Raw genomic sequence first — 22,068 nt, 5'->3', positions numbered from 1 at the left:
CCCAGCCGTCGGAGCACCTCGTAGGGGCCCTGCCAGCGGGCGAAGAGTTTTGACTCCTCCGAGGGGAGTAGGAGGAGGACGCGATCCCCCGGTGCAAACGTTCGGGCCTGAGTGCCCCGATTATATTGCCCCTCCTGGGCTCTCTGGGCGGTGTTGAGGTTTTCTCTGGCCAGCTCACCCACCTGTGCGAGGCGCCCCTGTAGACGTAGGACATACTGCAGGAGGCCTTGCGTCGCGGAGGGGGTGTGTTCCCACGTCTCCCTCAGGAGGTCCAGCACGCCGCGGGGTCGCCGCCCATAGAGGAGCTCAAACGGCGAGAATTTCGTGGAAGCCTGTGGGACTTCCCGGATCGACAGTAATAAAGGAGGGAGTAGTTGATCCCACTGGCGGAGATCCTGGGTGGGGAAGCGTCGTAGCATCCCCTTTAGGGTGCGGTTGAACTGCTCGATGAGTCCATCTGTCTGGGGATGGTAGACCGAGGTTTGCAGTTTCTTGATCCCTAGCAGGGCACATACTTGACGGAACAGCTTAGAGGAGAAGCTAGTGCCCTGGTCGGTGAGAATCTCACGAGGGAGACCCACCCGGGCAAAGATTTTCAAAAGCTCGGCGGCAATGGTGCGCGCGGTGATACTGCGTAAGGGAACGGCCTCGGGAAAACGGGTGGCGTAATCCATCACGACCAGAATGTATTGATGCCCCGCCTGACTTTTGGGGAAGGGCCCGACCAGGTCCATTGCCACCCGCTCAAATGGCACACCCACGATCGGTAATGGGACCAAAGGGGCCTTCCGGACACCTGCGGAGGCAGCGTGTTGGCAGTCCGGGCAGGGCATGCAATAGTCCTTCACCTCACGATAAATACCAGGCCAGAAGAACTTGGCCAGGACCCTCGCTGCGGTCTTCTCTGGTCCTAGATGGCCGGCGGCCGGGATGTCGTGGGCCAGCTTCAGGACGGCCCGCCGGTGAATGCGGGGAACCACAAGTTGAGTCCGGACTTCCTCCGTTCGTGGGTCTCACTCCACGCGGTAGAGGCGGTCGTGGCTGAGTTCGAACCTCGGCCAGTGGGTGGTTCGGCGGGCGTCAACGACATCCCCCTCGACTCGGGCCAACTGTTCATAGGCAAACCGTAGAGTAGGGTCCTCCCGTTGATCCCGGCTAAAGTCTATGGAGTCGTCAGTGGGGTCCCCGGTCCCTCGTCCGTCCAGGCCGGGGATGAGAAAGGGGGTAGCGTCTGGATCGGCCCGGGTACTGGGGCTGGTATCGGGTTCTGAGGACGCCCCCTCGAACGCTTCGGCCGAGCCCACGGATCGGAGCACGTCGACAAAACCGGGCCAGTCTCGGCCTAGAATAACCGGATAGGCCAGGGACGGGGCCACTGCCACGTTCAGCAACTGGGTTGCCCCATTCAGCGTGACCGGAAGCTGAGCCGTGGGGTACGGTCGCACGTCGCCATGGATACATTGGATCCGGACCTCCCCCGTGGTCTGCTGGCCCTCCGGAAGGAGCGCCTGCCGCACCAGAGTCTGTCCACAGCCGAACGGGTGGGGGCACCGGGGGCCCCGCGGGGTTGACCAGGTCCTGGGGGTCGGACCCAGCGTCTGGAGCCGGTACGCGGTGGCGTCTCTGGGGGTCGGGGGATAGAGGTCCCACCGCCTTCTGGCTGCCGGACCCGGGGTGGGGTCCCAGGCTTGGAGCTGGGGCCCCTCTCCAGTCTCTGCGTGCCCGGTCCCGCCTGGGGGCCGCGGGCGGCCGGCCCTAGAGGGGCCTCGGCTTCTAGAAAGTCTTCCATGAGGGTGATTGCTGCACGCAGTGTTTGAGGTCGGTGCCGCAACACCCACGCCCATCCGGGTGTTGGGAGAATGTGAACGAACTGCTCAAGAACTATCTGCTCTGTCACTTCCGCTGCGGTTCTACGCTCTGGCTGTAGCCACCTGCTAGCGGCGTCCTTCAGTTCCTGAGCTATAGCCCGGGGCTGGGCGCCCGGAGGGTAACGCTTTCCCCGGAACCGCCGTCGAAAAGTCTCGGGGGTGATGTCAAAAGCGTCCAAGATGGCAGCTTTCACTCGCGCATAGACGCGAGCCTCATCGTCGGGGAGCCCCCGGTACGCCTTCTGCACCGGCCCCGTCAAACAGGGGGCGAGAAGGGTCGCCCACTGGTCCGGTGCCCACCCGGCCACTGCCGCCACCCGCTCAAAGGTGACGAGATACACCTCGGGGTCATCCTCGGGCCCCATCTTGGCCAGACGCACTGGGGGCGCAGGGGGTGCAGGTGAAGCGGCCCCCCCTGGTGCACCGCCACCAGGGCTCGACCAGAGGGTGGCAAGCTGCTGTAGACATTGGGTCTGTTGCTCCCGATGCTGGACCCCCAAGGTCTGAAGTAGCTGCTGCTGCTGCTGCTGGCTTTCAGCCAGGAACTTAATAAGGGCTTCTACCTCCATCTCCCACCCAGGGCGTCAACTGTGTCCTGGCTCTGATCCCTTTCAACAGGGATAGGTTCAAGCCCCTGTCTGGGTGCCACTGTAAGCCGCGCGGCCTTGGCTACCGCCGGCGGCGGCGAGGGAGTCTATGGCGCGCCCCTCAGCCAGGGAAGCGCCGGCAGGAGTCTTTAGCGTACCCCTCTAGCAGGGGAACGCTGGTACAAGTTCGCAGCGCGCCCCTCAGGCAGGGGAGCGCCGGCAGGAGTCTTTAGCGTACCCCTCTCGCAGGGGAACGCTGGCACCGGTTCGCAGCGCGCCCCTCAGGCAGGGGAGCGCCGGCAGGAGTCTTTAGCGTACCCCTCGAGCGGGGGAACGCTGGCACAGGTTCGCGTACCTGCACCTCGGGCTCGGTCGGATAGACTGCAGCGGGCAGCTCCAGGTCTCCCAGAGTCTCCGGGTCTTCCGGTCCCCTGTAGCAGTCCGCGCCAGGCAGTCCCACGGTGTCCCGTCCGCTCTCGGGTTCGGGCTTCACTGGGTCCGGCGTCTCCGCGGGGACGGCAGTCATGTCGGGCGGGAGCAGCGCGGCGTCTGCGACCCCCCGTTGTGCTGCCGCCACGGGGCAAAGGGCCCTGCCCTTTGTACCCCTGCCTCCGCCCCTCCCGCGCTGGGGACGGAGTGCACTCGCCGTGGCCCCGCCCCCTCCGGCGGGGAATGCGGCGGTTTCCGTTCTGGGTCGGTGGGGAGCCCCCCTGGCTCCCTACAAATAGTCACTGCAAGTTATCACACGCAGAGATTTCTGCCACAAGAATTAATTTCCTGCTTCATAAATAAAGGCATGTCTTGTTACCTTTATAATGTCCTCCTTCTTGTCTTCCATCTCCCTCTCCCACTGCTGCAAATACATCTAACAGAAAAAGGGGAGGCATGTGAGGTTGAATAGGGTCAAACACAGAGAGAAATCATTGGTTTATAATAATGGCTTATTTTGGAAAATACAATTCTATCTTCAATATGTTCCTACAAACACATACTAAGGAAAACTCTCTCCACGGGACTTCTTCATTATAAGTATATCCTGTGTTTTATTATTTTTAAAAAAAAATTATTAATTCCTTTCCATGTTAGTTGCTTTCCAAAGTCTTTTGTTCTAGAAGAAGGGAGATGCTTCATATGTTTATAGTTCACAATAGCTCCTTTCACATTACAAGTATATGTGGGAAATATATGTGACAGTCAGTGGAGTAGAGAACAAGGCTCCTCCTTGCTTTTACAGGTAGCAGCAACTAAAGACATGTGCAACATACTACACTTACAAAGGAAAATTCAAATGCACAAATACAAAATGGGGAATACCTGGCTGGGCAGTCATACTGCAGAAAAAAGAGGAGTGTTGTACGTAAGACAGGGGTGAGCAAACTTTTTGGCCCCAGGGCCACATCTGGATATGGAAATTGTATGGCGGGCCATGAATGCTCACAAAATTGGGGGTTGGGGTGTGGGAGGGTGGTGAGGGCTCTGGCTGGGGGTGTGGGCTCTGGGGTGAGGCTGGGGATGAGGGGTTGGGGGTGCAGGAGGGTGCTCCATGCTGGGACCAAGGGGTTTGGAGGGCAGGAGGGGGAATCAAGGCTGGGGCAGGGGATTGGGCCGTGGGAGCAGGTCAGGGGTGCAGGTTCCAGGCAGCGCTTACCTCAAGCAGCTCCCAGAAGCAGTGGCATGTCCCCCCTCCAGCTCTTAGGCAGAGGTGGGGCCAGGCGGCTCTGCGCACTGCCCCATCCACAGGTGCTGCCCCTGCAGCTCCAACTGGCCATGGTTCTCAGCTAATGGGAGCTGCGTGGGCAGCACTTGGGGTGAGGGCAGTGTGCGGAGCCCCCTGGTTGCCCCTACATGTAGGAGCCAGAAGGGGAACATGCTGCTGCTTCCGGGAGCTGTGCAGAGCCACAGCACACGCAGAGCTGGGCAAGCCCTGGACCCTGATCCCCAGCAGGAGCTCGAGGTCCGGATTAAAACATCTGCAGGGCCGGATGTGGCCCCCAGGCTATAGTTTGCCCACCCCTTCCGTAAAACATCGGAGGTAATTATCCTGCTGTACTCATCACTGGTGAGGCGTCAGCTAGAGTACTGTGTCCAGTATTGGGCACCACACTTTAACACAGATGTGGACAGATTGGGGACAGTCCAGAAGAGTGATACAAAAATGATAAGAAGTTTAGAAAACTTGACCTATGAGCAAAGGTTAAAAAAACTGGGTATGTTTACTCTTGAGGAAAGAAGACTGAGGGACGACTTAATAACAGTCTTCATATGTGTAAAAGATTGTTCTGTGATCAATTGTCCTCCAAATCCACCAAGGATAGCACAAGAAGTCATCATCTTAGTTTGCAGCAAAGGAGATTTAGGCTGGATATTAGGAAAACTTTGTTAACTCTAAGGATAGTTAAGTACTGCAATAGGTTACCAAGGGAGGCTGAGGAATCCCCATCTTTGAGGTTTTTAAGAACGGGTTAGACAAACACCTGTCAGGGACAGTCTTGTTTTACTTGGTTCTGCCTCAGTGCACAGGGCTGGATTAGATGACCTCTTGAGATCCCTTCCAGCCCTTCATTTCTTTGATTCTATGCTTAGACTGTAAGCTCTATGCGGAAGAAACCACCTTTTCATTATAGATGTGCAGGGTGCCTACCACAACAAACCCCAATTCCGATGAGAGCTTCTAGCTGCTACTATAATACAAATAAATAAAAATGAATAATTAATTAGTAATGCTTTCTCAACAGCAAATGTGTCCTTTCAACTTCACTTGTGATTTTTCTCAATGAAAGCCCTTCACTGATGCCTCTTTATAAGTTAACTAGTCCTTATATTATGGAAATATCATGTCCTGGAAATGGCTATGCAGCAGGTCAGAATGTAATAGTTACTAATATATTGTACATGAAGTGGGACTTTCCATGCCACCTGTAACTGTTTTGTTTTTTTACCAAGTTCTCTATTCAAGATGGGCCTGCACATTAAACCTGACTAGACTTCTTCCCCATCACACTTTCCTTCTCTTTTTGTTGCAGTATTTTGCTGCCTAAACTTCTAATCAGTTGATCCAACCTACTTCACAAGTGGATGAAACTATTCTTCCTGTTGCGGGTTCTTCTCTTTTTAACACATATAAACTGTCTGATACCTCCTTCTCTTGAGTGATTCATTTTTGGTCCCTTTCCAGATTTAGAAGTATTTTCTTATCTCTACTTTTGTTTTAAAAGATTGTTCTGACCAGCTTCTCAAGCAGCAAATCATTCTCAGAACCGGAGAAAGGTTTAAAAAGACACAATTCTAGAATGTCTCAATGCATTTCCAAAAGCAACCTTCAATCTGAGCAATGTTATTTTTTTCTCTTTCTGTGTTTTAATTTGCTGAGCCAAGTGTTACAACATTCAGCCATAATAACCATACAGTGGGATTTTTTAATGGTAACAACATTTCTTCCCAAAGGATTCCAGAAACTTACAAACTACATATACAAGAATCACTTCACCCACCACTAAATGCAGCCTCATCTGGTTTGGAACATGGCAGCTGTTTAACACCATACAACTACTTAGGGCAAGAAGTGAAGAACATGTTATCCCATCAAAATTCTAGGGAGAATTTAGGTAAGCAGCATATATCTACCTGAATCTGGAATTCTGCCAAGACACAGAGGCTAAACTAACACTTTACTCTTACATAAATTGAAGACTTTACCCAAAGCAGCCAGGGCCCTGAGTTTATGTTTCATCTCAAAAAAGGGCACCACTAGACGCACAGTGTTCCTTATCAACATGCTGGAGTTTTTATTCAGCACTGACTCAGAAGCCACCTAATGACTACTTTTGACGGTACCTGGTGTTGGTCTGGAAGTCCACATGCAAATACTGACCAGGTCTAATGTGGCTTAGGAGTTGAAATGCAATGTGATCATATCCCACAGTGATATTGCTTGAGGCCAGTCCATGTACTGCACTGATACATTAACAATATATATTATGTACCAGGTATTATTTTCCCACTTGCCTTTAAGTGATTTATCCTCTCTGTACTTAGAAATTCTCCATTCTTATGAATCTTACATTCATGGAATTCAGAAATCTGCAATTTAAAACCAAATATTACCTTAAAGAACAAATAAGAAGAACCCTATTCTGGCCAGCAGAAACTTCCCGAGCCTCCAGGTCTATGGCTCAGAATAAGAGAGGTTCCATGTGAGGCCTCAAGATCTGAAGCTGTGTGCCATGGAAATGTAAAAATGCCTTCAATACCTTTTTCTATGGGGACTCCCATTTTAATTATGCTTCTCAGCAAGGACATAATCTGATGGTGCAAAGCAGGACTGAAGGAATCAGTTTTGTCATTCTAGAGCACTGGAAAGTTGAACATTTCCAGATTGTTATGAGTTAAGTCTTAAAACAGCTAAAATTCTTTTGATCAGTTTCCTGGTTCAGTTTAACTACTGTGACATTAACAGAAAATGCTATTAAAATATATTGAAAATGTGGATTTTTTTCCTATCAGGGCACTCCAATTTTGCATCAAAAAATTGTCAACATGGCAGCTTCCTTTCTGATTATTCTTTATTCTTCATTACATTGTATTTCTTTGTAATTAGCTGTAGTGATTAGAACTTCTAGATTCCATTGGAATTCTCTTTAATTAAGAGGTCCAACACCTACAGAAATACTGTCGGTAAATGTTAGTATAACCTTTTTTCACATGGACAAACAATCAGAGAGTGAAATCCTGTCCAAATTAATGGGGGAAACTCCCACTGACTTCAATGCATCTGGGATTTAAAAAAGAGAATTTAAATTACTTGTCCCTAGTTACACAATGAATCAGTGGCAGAGACTGGAAAACAGCCCCTGTTCCTTGACCCCAGATACAGATACTGATGTCAGTGGAATTACACTAGAGTTAAAACAGTGTAAGTGAGGGAAGACTCAGGCTACACCCTCTGGACATAACTTTGCTTTTCCTTACGCTAACTTTTCTCATTGCAGCATTGAGGGAGTAGCTACACTTCAGTGTTTCCCTTGCCCAATATAGTAACTCTATTCACACTTCATTCTCCAACCTCTTCCACCTTCTGCCACTCTAAATCTTGCAACTCCTTGACCTTGGTAAAGGTTGACTTCACCTCATCAATCTCTTCCACCACTCTTTTCCTAGGCACTGGAGAGCTCTGAAAACTGCAAGACACAATGACACAGCTAAGAGTATGTGACCAACTGCAGTTTGAGAGATTGTGTCCTTGTTTCAGGAAAAATGTTAGGGCAAGAGTAAAAGGATTTTAAAAAAATGTTTGACTACATAAGATCATATTTCACACTAGAGTTTCTTCGCCCCACTTCCAAATGTCATTTATAAAGCTGGTTAGATAAAACTAATATAAATTAAAAACTGAAATAAGGACTTAACCCCCAAAAAGAAAATTTGAGAAACTGTGAAAAGAACAGGAGTACTTGTGGCACCTTAGAGACTAACACATTTATTTGGGTATAAGCTTTTTTAACTCTGGTTAACTTTTGGGAAAAAAAATCATAGTTGCCCATTTCTGCACTTTTCTATATTCTGACTTGGACCAAGATGAAGGCATAAAATAATACCACATGAATAGCCTTTCCCCACATTATTTCTAGGCCAACCACAACCAGGAAGTATTAGTAATCTCAAGGAAGAAACTGCTGCATTATTTCCGAACTCAGGAGTCTGGAGTAGTTTGAGAAGTGTCTAAATGTTTTAGGTGAAGTTCATTAACAGCACTCATTCCCCACCCCATGAAGTTGATATTTTTGAGAGTGTTTACACTCATCAGATTAAAAGCAAGCCTGTTCTCACAGGTGAAGCATGAAATAGGAGCTATATTAGAAATAACAATGAGAAAACCTATCTACACTGGTTTTACCTTGCCATCTTTTCTCGGAAATGCCTGTTTTCACCCAAGAACTTCTGGTTTTCTTCAACGAGTTTGGTAACCATTTTATTGAGGTACTTCTTCTCAGTTTTTAGCCTCTCAGTGGCTAGTATCAGATCTGAAATCATTATGCTCCTACAAAAATATTTGCATGTCACAATCTGTTGATCTAAACTAAACGCTAGGTCATGAGCTGTCTCCCAGAGAGTTGGAATAAGACATTTAGATGAACCATATAACTGCCGTTTGAAAGCTCTTCATGCCCGACAGGCCTCACAACGGGCACTTTCTTTTGTGCTTAGGAGCAGCTCCCTCTCAACCTTGGGAAAACCACTCCAGATATCAAGTTCTAGCAAAGATGTACCACATTAAATGTTATGACAATGACTGTAACGTGTTTGTACAAAGTCCTTTGGTAGTTTTCTTTTAAATTACAAAAAATAATTTATTTTTACCTTTAGTACCATAATCTCTGATCAACGTCTCCCACATTAATGAATTGATTTAATCTTCCCTAATGAAGCATTATTATTCCCATTTTACAGACGGGGCACTAAGGCAAAGAAAGGTCTAAGTGACTTGATCTTGTCATGTAGGAAGTCCCTGACAGAGCCAGAAACAGAACCTAGAACTTCTGAGTCCCAGTTCTCTGCCATAACCTAAGAATATCTATCTTTCAGTTGTTTATGGCTATCTAGAAGGAGCTGTGGTACTTAAGTTATCACCCACTGTTCATAGAAGACCTTGCTTAGCTGAGCCTCAGTAGTACTTCTTGGGGTCTTTCCTGATTCTTCCATACTGCTCTGAACTTGGACAAGATTTCCTGGGCAAAAGAATCTATATTCAGGGAAATCTTGGAGTGGTTTCCTAGGGGCATTTTTAAAACCTGTATGAGCTGCAAAAAGGTGCGGTCTCTACCTCCAGTATTCATTGCAAGTACTGTCAGATATGAACTGATAAAAGGATGAGTAAGGTGACAGAAGGTGGCCAATCAACCTTTTGAACTCTTCTTCTGCCTGACCAAGCTAACTATACCTAAAGGGTGGCTATCTTGGGCTGGTGGTTGGCTGACACTTGGTTACACAATCCAAATAAACAAAGGGAAAACATACCCACTCCTCTCTCCATAGAATGAATATTAAACTTACAGTTAATTATCAGGCTTTACTAATAATGAAATCTATTTTAAAAAGACATTGAGATCATTGCTTGCGACACAAATTTGAAATGGACGGTGATTTTCACTTAAAAGTTACAAAATCAGATTTAAAAAATGTTACTCAAACCTTAAGCTCTTTTTTGTACCACATCTTACATTTGGGATATAAAATTAAAAGCATGTGGACTCATGATATACTCAGAGTACACAGAATGGCTGAGGGAAAAATCATATGAAGAAGGGAATTGTAAAGCTGCTCAGAGTCTGTGGTTATTGCTTGACATATGTATTATGTGAAATAAGGCTGTGACTGCATGTAACTTGAGGTCTCTGCTTATTCTGTAGCGCTGAGACAAAAACAGCTGTCAAATACAAGTCTAGCTGCAACTGTAGCTCCACTCTGCATGTATCTCTGAGTGCTCCGTCTCCAGGTTTTAGGCCTGTAGCCTTCACCCCCTTAGGGCGCAACCTCATTATTTTCCCACTCTCAGACCAAGGCACTAGGCTACCGTCCCCTGCTTATCAACCATGACTGCTCAGTAGCCCCCACTGGATTCGGCTGCCCTGCAAGTCTTCCGTTTGGGAGCGGTGACCAGTCCAAACTGTGACATAAATTAGCTTTTTCCAAACAAAATATCATTTAATCTCAACAGAAGGAACACAGCATTACAAGAGCAAAGAGGTATTAATGCAATGAACATGCATAACCACTTGCATAAGTGCCTCACCCAAAACTTAGTAGGCCCAGCTAATGTAGATACCCCGCTTCTGGGTCTGTGAGAGACAGTCTGTACCCCTATAGCCTGTGCTTCCCCCTCTCATCCTTGCTCTTCAAGGCCTGCTTTTTTTAACCTCTTTAAAGTTCTGTGTCTGCCCTTGTGTCTCCTGAACCTAGCCAAACCAGTTTTGGTACCCCACCCCGGGAAGTCGGGAAAAGACTTCACAACAGTTAGTCTCAGAATTGTCTCTTATGTATTGGTAAATGGGAGGCTATCAGATGTGTTTGTCTGCCTTCCTGTTTATCACCATATAACATTATGAACTAATATGTGCGTCCTCCACACCATCACGCCTCTTAGGATCATTCACAGACATGTCCTCCCGCCTCACCCCTGCACCAAGCAAAAGGCAACACAGTAAGATAATAAGGGAGGAATCACGGTGATAAGAGAAATTTACCAACAGCAGTGTGTGTGCACTCCCCCACACACAGAAGAGTAAAGGTCACGAGATCCTTTCTACACAAGGCTATAGTTAGGTTACATCTACCACAGGTGCCACTTAGCTCCTGGTGCACTGACCTTGTTTGTGAGGTGGCATGAGATCATCATTTCTTAATTAAGATCAGTAAGCAGGAGATAGCTCATATTTTGCCTTAATCTTCCTCCTTTAAGGCTCAGCCTTGCTCCCACTGAAGACAATACTTTCCTGCCCACTTTAGTGGGAAAAGAGCAGCGAAGACAAGCTTTAGCTTTTTTGGGGAGATGCTCAAATAGTGCTCTCAACAGTAATCACAGACAGGCCCACTACCACTGCAGTCAGCAGCCCACTCTACAATCAATATATGGGGATAGAGTAATAACCAGACTCTGCTCCTCTGTAATGAGGGTGTAAGGCTGCTTCTCAGCAGAGCAGAGGTTCAGGGTTCTTTTGGATCCACACGGACTCACTGGTAGCACCCTTCACTAACTAGGGCTGGCCAGGAAGGAGGCTGCAACTATCCCTCTCTACTGTGGTGCTTGCATTGTACATTCATACTTTGTTGCCTCCAGGCTAGATTACCTGCCTACTTAAGACATCCTCCCCTTGAGAATCTCACAAGCTAAAGATAATGCAGAATGCAGCTAGCAGTTGCCTGAGAAAGGAGCATAACTATGAACCCATAATATCTGCGCTGATTTCCTGTTTCCTTTTGGTTATAGAAGTGAGTGATTATCTTTAACACTTCTGAATAGTCTGGCACCCAGCTATCTGAAGAGGCCAGTTCTCATGAGCGCTGACTTCCCCTCTGCACGGTGGGTGCTCAACCTGCCCCTGTCCTGCCTCTTCCGGACCCTGCACTGCCCTCATCCCACCTCCATTCCACCCCTTCCCCAAAGTCCCCGCCAAAATTGTGTTGGCTCACCAGGGACTACCTCCTATCACGTGAAAAACCCCGCTGACCATCACTTTAGCTAAAATAAGCTAACACTGAATGGATAAATAATACATTTAACAAAAACCAAACTTCTACAAAGCAGAGAAGCTTTTACTGACGCTGTGACAGTTAAAAATGTGTAGCTTGGGAAATAAGAACTTTTTTTTATACCAAAGTAGTCAGATGATGTCTATAATGCATCAAAATAGAACCAACCACCAGAACTACAATTGGGTGGCAAACAGTGGAAGTGGCAGGAAACCCTGTTGCTATCAGCTAGCTTATCTAAGCCCCCAGCTAAAGAGAAGGGTGGGAATAGGAAGGAAATAGCACATACATATATATGGGTGTAGTCTCGCTTCTCAGCTTAGACTGTTACCAGGGGCATTAAAAAAAAAATCAGGCTTGCTATTTACCATAAGGCATTTTATACTATAGCAATTTTACTGTGTATCTTTAGTTGGCAAAGATAAACACCCCTGCCAAGTTGAACAAATAGACCCAAAGATCTAATAGCCCAATTCTATAGGAAAGAACTAGGACTTGGGAACTGTAAAATGGTGAAACACAAAAAAGGCCTGTGTAGTGAAGTGTAGATCTACCTGTCGCTGTGGCTGAGATGCCTATCTTGGCAAACCTCTCTATCAGGACTTTTTTTGCCACACTAATGGAGGTGCGGCGCATGCATGAGGAGATGCAGATACTGCAGGTAGATCTGGTGTTGCACGTTGAGGTGTGGGGCAGTTTTGGCTGAACCAGGTTGTTGCTGGAGTCTGTGACTGAGCAGCTGGAGCTGACATTATTTCCACTAGTCCATGAAGGTACTTATATATGCCTCGGGTTTATTTTCAATGGAAGAATGTTCACTTTTTTGACCTATCATGTAGTCTAACTTTGTGATTCCTTTGCTCTACATTTTTAGGGGTTTTGCTCCTTGCCAGACTCTGGTAACTCCAGTAGTAAGGTGCCATGATTTTCTCTTGAAGACATAAAATCTGACTGTAACAAGAGAACTAGCCAATTTATGCCTAGAATGATTAGCACATATTTTATATATGTCAAGAATAAGAATCCATTCTTATAAAATCTAGGCTTTAATGACACTCCAAAAGACTAGAGAATCTAAATGAAGACCCATTTAAAGAGTATATATCTCTATATAAATACAGTATGTATCTGATACTGAGGGGGAAATAATATCTACACAAGACAAAATGTTTCTGGCTCTAAACTCACTTCCATGGAGCTCCAAAGGCAGAGGAGAGGCCATGACAGTCCCGATCCCACACAAAAGGGATATTAGACATAGTATCTAATGTCCATCATCTACTCTTCCAGGTGGAAGCCATGCCTGGACTATAAAGGGGCAGGAGAAGCTACAGTGACATATGTGGCAGCAACAAAAGGGTCTGTTGGACTCTCGGCAGAGTCACTCTGCTTCCTTTGGTCAGTTTGGGACTGCAATGAGGTAATGCTCACCTGACTCTGAAGGGGGGTGGGGAAAGCCAAGAGGGAAGAAAGAACATGATAAAAGGGAGAGACATTTGCCATGCTCTTCCTCTCTCTTCCACCTACATCTACAAACACCACACCAAGCGACTGAAGCACTGATCAAAGGGGAAAGCCTGGCTGAAGAGCAACCAGCCAGCCTGTGGCGAGAAGCATTTAAATTTGTAAGGACATTGGAAGTGTTAAGGCCAGCTTAGAATGCGTTTTGCTTTTATTTCATTTGATCAAATCTGACTTGTTATGCTTTGATTTATAATCATGTAAACTATATCTTTATAGTTAATACATATGTCTGTTTATTCTACCTGAAGCAGTGTGTTTGGTTTGAAGCATGTCAGAGACTCCCCTTGGGATAACAAGCCTGGTACATATCAATTTCTTTGTTAAATTGACGAACTCATATAAGCTTGCAGCATTCAGTGGGCATAACTGGACACTGCAAGATGGCGGTTTTAGGGTTGTATCTGGGACTGGAGATATTGGCTAGTGTTATTTCGGTTGCACAATCCAAGGAGCAGCTTACATGCCAGAGGCTGTGGGTGAACAGCCCAGGAGTGGGGGTTCTCACAGCAGAGCAGGGGAAGGCTGGCTCTCAGAGTCAAGGATTGGAGTGACCTAGCAGATCACTAGTCCAGATAAAACCAAAGGGGAATGTCACACCTTGAAAAAACCTTACTGAATTAAGTTTAAGTATCTTTGGAGTCAATTGTATTAATTTCAAAGTTCACATATTATTGTGGGCCTGGATGATCAAAGAACTTATACTGAACAACGTGCCAGACAAGAATGTTTTTGGGAGAATATGTGTGAAGTGGATTACCTGGGAAATATCTAGGGGAAGGTTAGTATGAGTCCCTCTCTCCCCCACCCAGTACACTGGTATGCAAAAACCCTGCTGCAGGAAGCTACATCCTGAGGAAGGGACTATTGTCTAATGATTACCTGTTCCTGACCTCTTAACAACAAAGGCCCAAGCTGTAAAAAGGAAAGATTAGCCTATGCCCAGGTGTGCTTGTTCTGAGATAAAGTTGTTATGAACTTGTAACCATGGAAAAACCCCTTGGTGGGGTTTGAAGAACTGACTCCTACCAAAGTGTCTGCTGGAATTAGGGTGTGTGTGTGTGTGATCTCTGGTGAGCTGATTAGCCTGTGTGTAGGTTCTTTTATTGGTTTTAATAGGTTTTCAGTGTAATGCTTTCCTTTAAGAATAAATGTGCTTGCTTAGAAAGAACTGTGGGCAATTACATTGCTCATAAGCCTTTGTAGAGAAAGCAAAGCATAAATGCAAACCTGTTCAGGCAGTCTGGCTTGCTAGGGATATCACAGGGAACTGGGAAAAATCCCAGACAGAAAGGAGAGAGACGTGAGTCTCTGCCCAAGAGAGATGACACCTGAAGAGCTGGGAGCCTAGAGTGGATGCCCTTGCTAGACAATGGAGGGGGAATACAGGTTCAGTTGCCCTGAACTGTGACAGCTATGATTTGAGATATTTTCCATTACACAGGCACCGTCAGATTCTTCCCCGCCATCCTCTCCATCGCTGTCTTCATAGAGTAGGCAGGGTGGAAGGGCAGCATAATGGGACAAAGGACAATGGGGAGGGGACTGGGTTGGCACAATTTAAAATAAAATGTAACTGACAAGATGCTTTATTGATCTGTGTCTATCCGAGATTTGCCTGTTTAGAATGTGAGCTGTTCAGGAAAGTGACTGTCTGTGACGAGGTGTATGTGCAGTGCCTGGTCCCATGGGGCCCAGATCTTGGTGGCAGACCTCTAGGCACCACTGTAATACTAATATTACTAATAAAGAGAAAAAAATAATAGCTTGTATTAAATAAATATAATTATACTGAATGTTAAATATGGTCCTTAACTAAATCTGGATCTAAAAAAATGGGTTACTGTGGCCTTTCCTTCTTTCCCATCACCTGGACAATCACCACCAGAGTTTGGCACAGATAATATGGGAAAGTCTCAAGGCTTATGCTGCCTTCTCCCAGGCAGATATAAGTGGCGTAGAACTCCAACTTTGTCAAAAGGCTTTTAGGCCTTTCCTTTTTATTTCTTCACTCTCCTACTATTTAGCAAGTTAGAGAATTTAATTCAGGTGTCCAGCTTTGAAATGAACTCTAGGAGGCAAAATTAATGTTATATATTTAACCTAAATTTTCCCATTTCCTGATTTTTGAGTGCTTAACTCTGCTACCTCAGTGTTGCACTGCCATACACCTTATACCTTTAAATTATGCTTACCTTGTCTAATTCTTGTTCAGCTTATCCCCTTCCTCTCCTGGCTACACACACAAACCTGTTTCTACCATCTTTCTTTGGGATGTCAGATATAGTCTACAGCTTTCCACAATGTATTGGACTCCTTGTAATGAAAGAAAATTGACTGAGTGCATACATTTTTTTTGGCACACTTGCAGTATGCTTATAGAACAGTTATTCCTTCTCACATTGCCCGCAATCGGTTGGTAGAGCTGGTGGAGTTGATATACTCTATGGCCTGGGCGGGTCATCTAAACAATGTATGGAGCAGTGTTTGAGTGTTATATGCTACACCTGTCATCTGAGCGTAGCATTAGAATAGCTAAAATGTATGATCTCTTCAGGTTACCAAAAGAGTTTGTGCTGCATATGAGAAGCAGCTCACCGATTTCAGCACTGCTCTGTGCCCTTCATTATTAATTTGGAGGAGATTTTGAACCTGCAGTTTGATTGTTTATCGGACTGGTTTATAGTTTATCAAATTATAACATTTCTTAAGTCTTCAAATTTCTGTTACTTGCTCATACAGCTAGCCAATGCCTGGATCTTGTTTTTAGTAGATATTGTTTATTTAAAAAGTTCTATTCTGTTGTCCAGCTCATTATTTGAATTCATTTATTATTCCTTGTTTTAAGCTAAACTCAGTGACCATGACAACCACTTGCCTGAATCTGAGCAGTATGCATAAGGATATTTTTATGTCAGCCTTGGATAAATCTTTTCATCTGAGCCCCAACGCCTGAGGATATTGACTGTTTGCTTAGGGCTAACAGGTGCTGAGGGAGAGGTCATCTCCTACTAACTGCCGAGCAACTTACAAGGGAATGAACCAGCAAAGTTGGTTCAACTGTGGAAAACTTTTGAATCAAGCAAACTTGAATCAGTTATGTTTCCAGCTTGCCTTACAAAAGCAAGCCACCCAAAGTTAGATCTGAAGAGTTACTAGAATAGTCTAATCCCCTGACACCCAGAGTTGACTCTAAGCTGCCCCACCTTCTCACACCGACCAACAATATCAGCATGGTTCACCAAGAAACGACGTCAGAAGAACCACTCAGGCAGAAAATAGAATGTAAGTGGTACAACATCTGCTCCAAATCTAGCCTCCAGCATGAAGATTTCTTGTAGGACACCACCAGCTCAGCTATAAAACCACACCGCATAGTCAACTAGCTGCATTATTCAAACATCAGACCCAAGCATCAGCTGCTGCAAGGAACTCTCGTTATATTCTGCAGAAGAGATCAAACAGCTGCACGAGGAACTCAGTGAGGCAGAATACTCAGAACCAGACTGGATGCCTGTAACTGCTCTCTGCTCCACCACTGCAATGGAGTTTATCCCACTCATGCACATCGGAGACTTGAGAAACATTTGTTCCTTCAGTGTTTCTTCTTAGGCTAGCAAAGAGCAACCGTGTCCTCCGATAATGGAAATTATCAACAACGTCCTCAGAAAAGGAAACCTGCAGCCTTTTCAAAAAGCAACAACACTCACCCCCAATTATCTGGTTAGAGCCAAAATTTGATACATAAACATTCTCTAAATTATCACCCTGTCTCTCATCTGCCATTCCTAGCAGAATTCCGGAGAAGTGGTCTGAAATCAACACAGTGAAATTCAATAAAGTATTCTGCAAGTATTGTACTTCAGAAGGAAAAAATCACAGAAATCACACAAATACACAGGGGGAATAACTGGCTAGGCAGCAGTACTGGAGAATGGGATCTGGGGGCTATAGCAGATCACAGACTGAATATGAGTCAGTGTGATACTGCTGTGGAAAAGGCAAATGTCATTCTGATGTAGTAATGGGAGTGTCATAGGTAAGAAACAGGCAATAGTTGTTCTGCTCTATTCAGCAATGAGTGGGGCCTCAGCTGGAGTCCTGTATCCAGTTTTGGGCCCCGCATTTTAAGAAAGATGTGAACAAATTGGACAAGAGAACAACAAAAATGATATAACATTTAGAAAACGTGACCCATGAGGAAAGGCTGAAAGAACTGGGCATATTTAGTCTAGTGAAAAGACTAAAGGGGTACATGATAACAGTTTTAAAATAGGTAAAAGGTTGTTATAAAGAGGAGGGTTATCAATTGTTTGCCATATCCACTGAAAGGAGGATAAGAAGTTATGGGCTTAATCTGCAGCAAGGGAGACCTAGGCTAGATATTAGGAAAAAAATTCTCACTATATGGATAGTTAAATACTGAAATAGGCTTCCACTGGAGATTGTGGTATCTCCATCACTGGAGGTTTTTAAGAACAGGTTAGACAAACACCTGTCAGGGATGGTCTAAGCATATTTAAAGCTGCCTCAGCACAGGGAGCTGGACTAGATAACCTCCCTTGTAGCCCTACATTTCTATGATTCTCTTAAAACAATTGGAAAATAGTGATAACTAAGTTCTAACAACATGTGATATGTACTAACTTACTGAATGTCTCAGACCAGGACACGGCACAGAGACACAGCCCTACTAGCATTAATGAATTATCTCCCCATGGCAATAGAGGCTATATGTTAATGCTTATACTACTTAACCTCAATGTTTCCTTCGAGGAGTTGGACCACAGAGTGCTATTGACCCACCTGCACAGCAAACCTGGAATGGTACAGTAATGCAGAGGCTCCAACTTCTCCTCTAACAGGACACAGTGACAGTGGACAATTTCTGCTTACCTCAGGGAGCCCTCAATAGTGGAGTCTCTTAAAGCATTATGAAATTCCTCCTTTCTCTTCAATATACATCAAACTATTTTGAGTTGCGGGGATATGCCATGAGCTCTGCTGCCAACAACATGCCAAGGACATTCATTTGTGTATCATTTTCAACAGATGCAGCCATGGCCACCACAAGGATGTCACAATGCCTACAGGAGAGCAGCACCTAGAGGAATACCAGCTGGCTCAAACTCAACCCATGCAAGACCAAAGTGATGCTGGTTGGAAGGGCTGCTTTGGAAAACTAGCAAGATGCCATTGAAGAACTCTACCCCATTTTAATAAAGGGTTGAGAAACTTCTAGGTCCTGTTCAACTTAGAACTAAGCACAGGTTATCAAGATGTATGGATTGCAAAAAAGCCACCCTCGGCCATCAGCTAGATAGTACACTTCACTTTTCTTTTCTCTTGGATGATCTACCCAAAGTGATTCATGCACTCACCTCCTCAACTGGATTACTGTAACTAGCTATTACTAAAGATGAAAGCAATGCAGAAGCTCCTACTTGTGTAGAATGAGGGTACCTGTAGCCTCAATAGGACAGGCTACTATGAACACAATGCCACAGTTCTCAGATTCCTCTATTGATTCTTACTCTAGTTCCACTGCTGGTTCGAAGCCTCGGTAGTGAGCATCAAAGCCACCAATAATTCAGGACCTAGCTACATCTGCAATTGAATTTCCATCTGCAATCCACAAAGGCTGCTGTGCTCCTACAGGACAGTGCAATTAACAAACACCAAGTTGAAACACATGAGAACAAGAGAGAAAGTGTTCTCAGTGGTAATAAAAGGTAATAATTGGAGATATACCAATCTCCTAGAACTGGATGGGACCTTGAAAGGTCATTGAGTCTAGCCCCCTGCCTTCATTAGCAGGACCAATTTTTGCCCCAGATCCCTAAGTGGCCCCCTAAAGGATTGAACTCATCACCCTGGGGGGTTTAGCAGGCCAATGCTCAAACCACTGAGCTATCCCTCCCCACAAAGTGAAAGTGGCTGCATTTTATTCTTAATAAGTATCTTTGCCAACTGACTCAATATACCTACAGAATGATAGGTGAGAGTTAAAAGCTACACTCAAATTTATAAACCTAAGAAAGAGGATAGCATTTAGGATAGAAACATAGGATATAGTTTATCTCAGATAAGCGAGTTAAAAAGATATCTTACCCATATTTACTTAAGAGACTAGTGTGCATTCCATACAGAGAGATCCACAAGTAAAAATCTGGATGATGTACTGTACAGGAAGAACAATCCCTTTCTAAGCAGTTGGTGTCTGGGAGAGATGCCACTAATGTTTCAACATCCTGTGATGATATGTTTTTGGTCCTCCAAAGGTTGCCAGGGTTTTGGAGGGAAAAAAGAAAGCATCAGATCCTATTTCTAATTAAAAAAAAAAGTGTAACTCTTCTGCCACGTGGAGTCAGCAGCAACAAGGGCCAGGTTCAATATCTATTCTAGGGGTTCCTCTTAACAACAGGAGATAGAACCGTCTTGAGCTGCCACCCAGTAATCTGGGAAAACTAAACACCACCCCTGGGAGCCTCTAAGGGCTTGCCTACACTACCAAGTTTTGTTGAGAAAACCTATGTCGACACCCAAAAGTCGACAAAACAAAAATCACCAAAGGGTGTTCACACTAGCTCCCTCTGTCGACAGATCATGTCCACACTGGGGACACCATCATCGACAGGGTGAGCAACGCACTGTGGGTATGTATCCCACAGTGCAGTGTTGTGGGAAGGAAGAGCTGATCGCTGCGTATCTTGGGATTCTTTCCGGGAGTTCTCCCACAGCCCCCTCAGCAGCCGAGAGCAGCATCATGAGTAGCTCTGTGAGCTCTCTGTGCTGAGGAATGGCAAAGCAGCACAGCAGTCTGTCCCCCTCCCCCGGCAGCAGCGTCTGCCTGATGCTGTGTTCCTAGCGCAGGGCAGAGCAGGAGCATTCCAGTGATTTGCTCTTTGTTTGTGCCCCAAAGGGAGCAGCACACAGATACTTCCCGGAGCTTTGAAAGGGGAAGGGCGCATGCCTGCAGGGCAGCAGAGATCAAAACACTGAGCAGAGCAATCAGGGGCAGGCATTGTGGGATACTGGTGGAAGCCAGTTCTGTCGACAAAACAATCAGCAGTGTCTACACTGGCTCTTTGTCAATGGTAAAGGGAGGGGAAAAGACAAAAGTCTCTCATAGGGGTGGAAGTTTTTTGTCACCAAAACTGGGCATTTTTTGCAACAAAAGTCCCATTGTACTGTGTACACTCTTGCTGTTTTGTTGTCAAAACACAGTTTTTGGTGACAAAATTTGGTAGTGTAGGCAAGGCCTAAGAAGCAATACTTCCCCTCTCGCAAGCACTGAGTCTGTGTACAACAAAATAAGAGAAACAAGGTGGGTGAGACAATATCTTTTATTGGACCAACTTTTGTTGGTGAGAGAGACAAGCTTTCAAGCTATCCAGAGCTCTTCCTCAGGTCTGGGAAAGGTACTCAGAGTGTCACAGCTAAATACAGATAGTTCAGCCTAAGTGGTCAGCACATATTCTAAGAGACCATTCAAGGCACGACCTGTAAACACTCCTATGGTCATAGGTCAGAAAGGGAGGTTAGTGGGTTAAAGAGTGTTGTAACCAACTAACCCTCTTCTTGTCTTCTGACCACAGGGGTGTTAACACCTTTCACTCAAACAATAAGGATAACAACATTTCATTACCTCTGCATTGAAATACTGGAGTGATTTGTAACTCAAACCAGCCAAAATTGATCATTTTGGCAAAGCAGCTCCGTCATGCTGATCACCTAGGCAAAGTAGACATATCTATGCAAACATGATCTAATTCTGAAGTCTTTTCCCCTCCCTGCATTCCTAGATGTCAGGGAGAGCTAATTCAGACACTGCTTACAGTAGAAAAAAAATTCTTTTTTTTAAAAAAATAAGAAAACTAAAACTTTTGCACAGACACTTATCAGTTCATCTTCATTGTCCTGCTTTCCTGTAGGCAGGACAGGAAATACAGAACAAGAACATGATAGCTGAAGGGTATACTGGTAAACAGTTCTGTTTTAAAGATAGCTTTAGATACAAATGTTGTGGTTGGGGCTGTGCTCTTTAAATAGTTTTGTGGCTTTTAACTTTAACTGATGACACACGGGTTGCAATCATTAAATTTGAAAACATGAAAAAATGTTTGCAGGCCTTCAGATTTCTAATCATCTTATTGAAACAAAAAGAAAATGTAATTTGCTGACCCACCACAACCAAGCCATACTGATAAATTACCCCGCCTCCTCCTTAAAATCACAACTGAACACAAGCTGCTGGGTTTATTATTCATTTTCTTTACAATGAGAACACAGTGACCTTTTTCACCAGGGTGCAGATCCTTCTGCTTTTAGTGAGAGCAAACATTCAGAATTTGCCATAAAAGTAATGCAGAACGTTGCTGACATCACAGTAAAGAACATTACAAACAGTTCCAAGTCAGAGAAGTCTGATTCCAATGCCTCTTTCAGCTCTCCTTCCTTTACTTCTCCAAGCAGCCAAAGTGTTTAACATTCAGTATACATTCAGAGACAGGGATTGGTCCTGCTTTGAGCAGGGGGTTGGACTAGATGACTTCCTGAGGTCCCTTCCAACCCTGACAGTCTATGATTCTATGTATTTTCAACTTGAAGTAAATGTTTAGTGAGGTCATTAGCTTTCACAAGTTCAGATGAGAAACAATACTGGGACTGGTTATAGCACAAGAATGGGAATCAGACGACCAGGATTCTAATCCTGGCTTTTCCTCCACATTTGCTATGTAACGTTGAACAAATCCTCTAAATGCACTGTGTCTGAGTTTCCCTATCTGTAAAATGGGGGTAATAGTACATCACAGAGTTATTAAGAGGAATTCATCTGTGCTTTC

The 22,068-nt window shown here is 45.3% G+C and overlaps 1 protein-coding gene across 5 annotated transcripts in view; it reads right to left on the bottom strand.

The window, feature by feature from the left end:
* The window catches only part of LOC123364886, a 29,185-nt gene extending 9,712 nt beyond the window's left edge, over positions 1-19,473 (bottom strand). The window contains exons 1-6 of one of the 5 annotated variants that reach the window (XM_045007379.1): positions 19,334-19,473; positions 15,418-15,538; positions 8,349-8,492; positions 7,518-7,632; positions 6,461-6,535; positions 3,264-3,320 (exon numbers count right to left, since the gene is read on the bottom strand). In XM_045007379.1, coding sequence (XP_044863314.1) covers positions 3,264-3,320; positions 6,461-6,535; positions 7,518-7,632; positions 8,349-8,485 — 384 coding nt within the window. In that variant the 5' untranslated portion in view covers positions 8,486-8,492; positions 15,418-15,538; positions 19,334-19,473. Of the gene's footprint in view, positions 1-3,263; positions 3,321-6,460; positions 6,536-7,517; positions 7,633-8,348; positions 8,493-10,695; positions 10,796-15,417; positions 15,539-18,118; positions 18,254-19,333 lie in introns of those variants that run through there. The other 4 variants (XM_045007378.1, XM_045007382.1, XM_045007380.1 and 1 more) reach the window with 4 other exon arrangements.
* Between the last annotated feature and the right edge of the window lie 2,595 nt (positions 19,474-22,068).

This window comes from Mauremys mutica, chromosome 2, assembly GCF_020497125.1.
Source record: "Mauremys mutica isolate MM-2020 ecotype Southern chromosome 2, ASM2049712v1, whole genome shotgun sequence".
Lineage (NCBI taxonomy): Eukaryota > Metazoa > Chordata > Testudines > Geoemydidae > Mauremys > Mauremys mutica.
The sequence above is the reverse complement of the archived record's forward strand: the minus strand, read 5'-3'. Positions and strand labels throughout refer to the sequence as shown.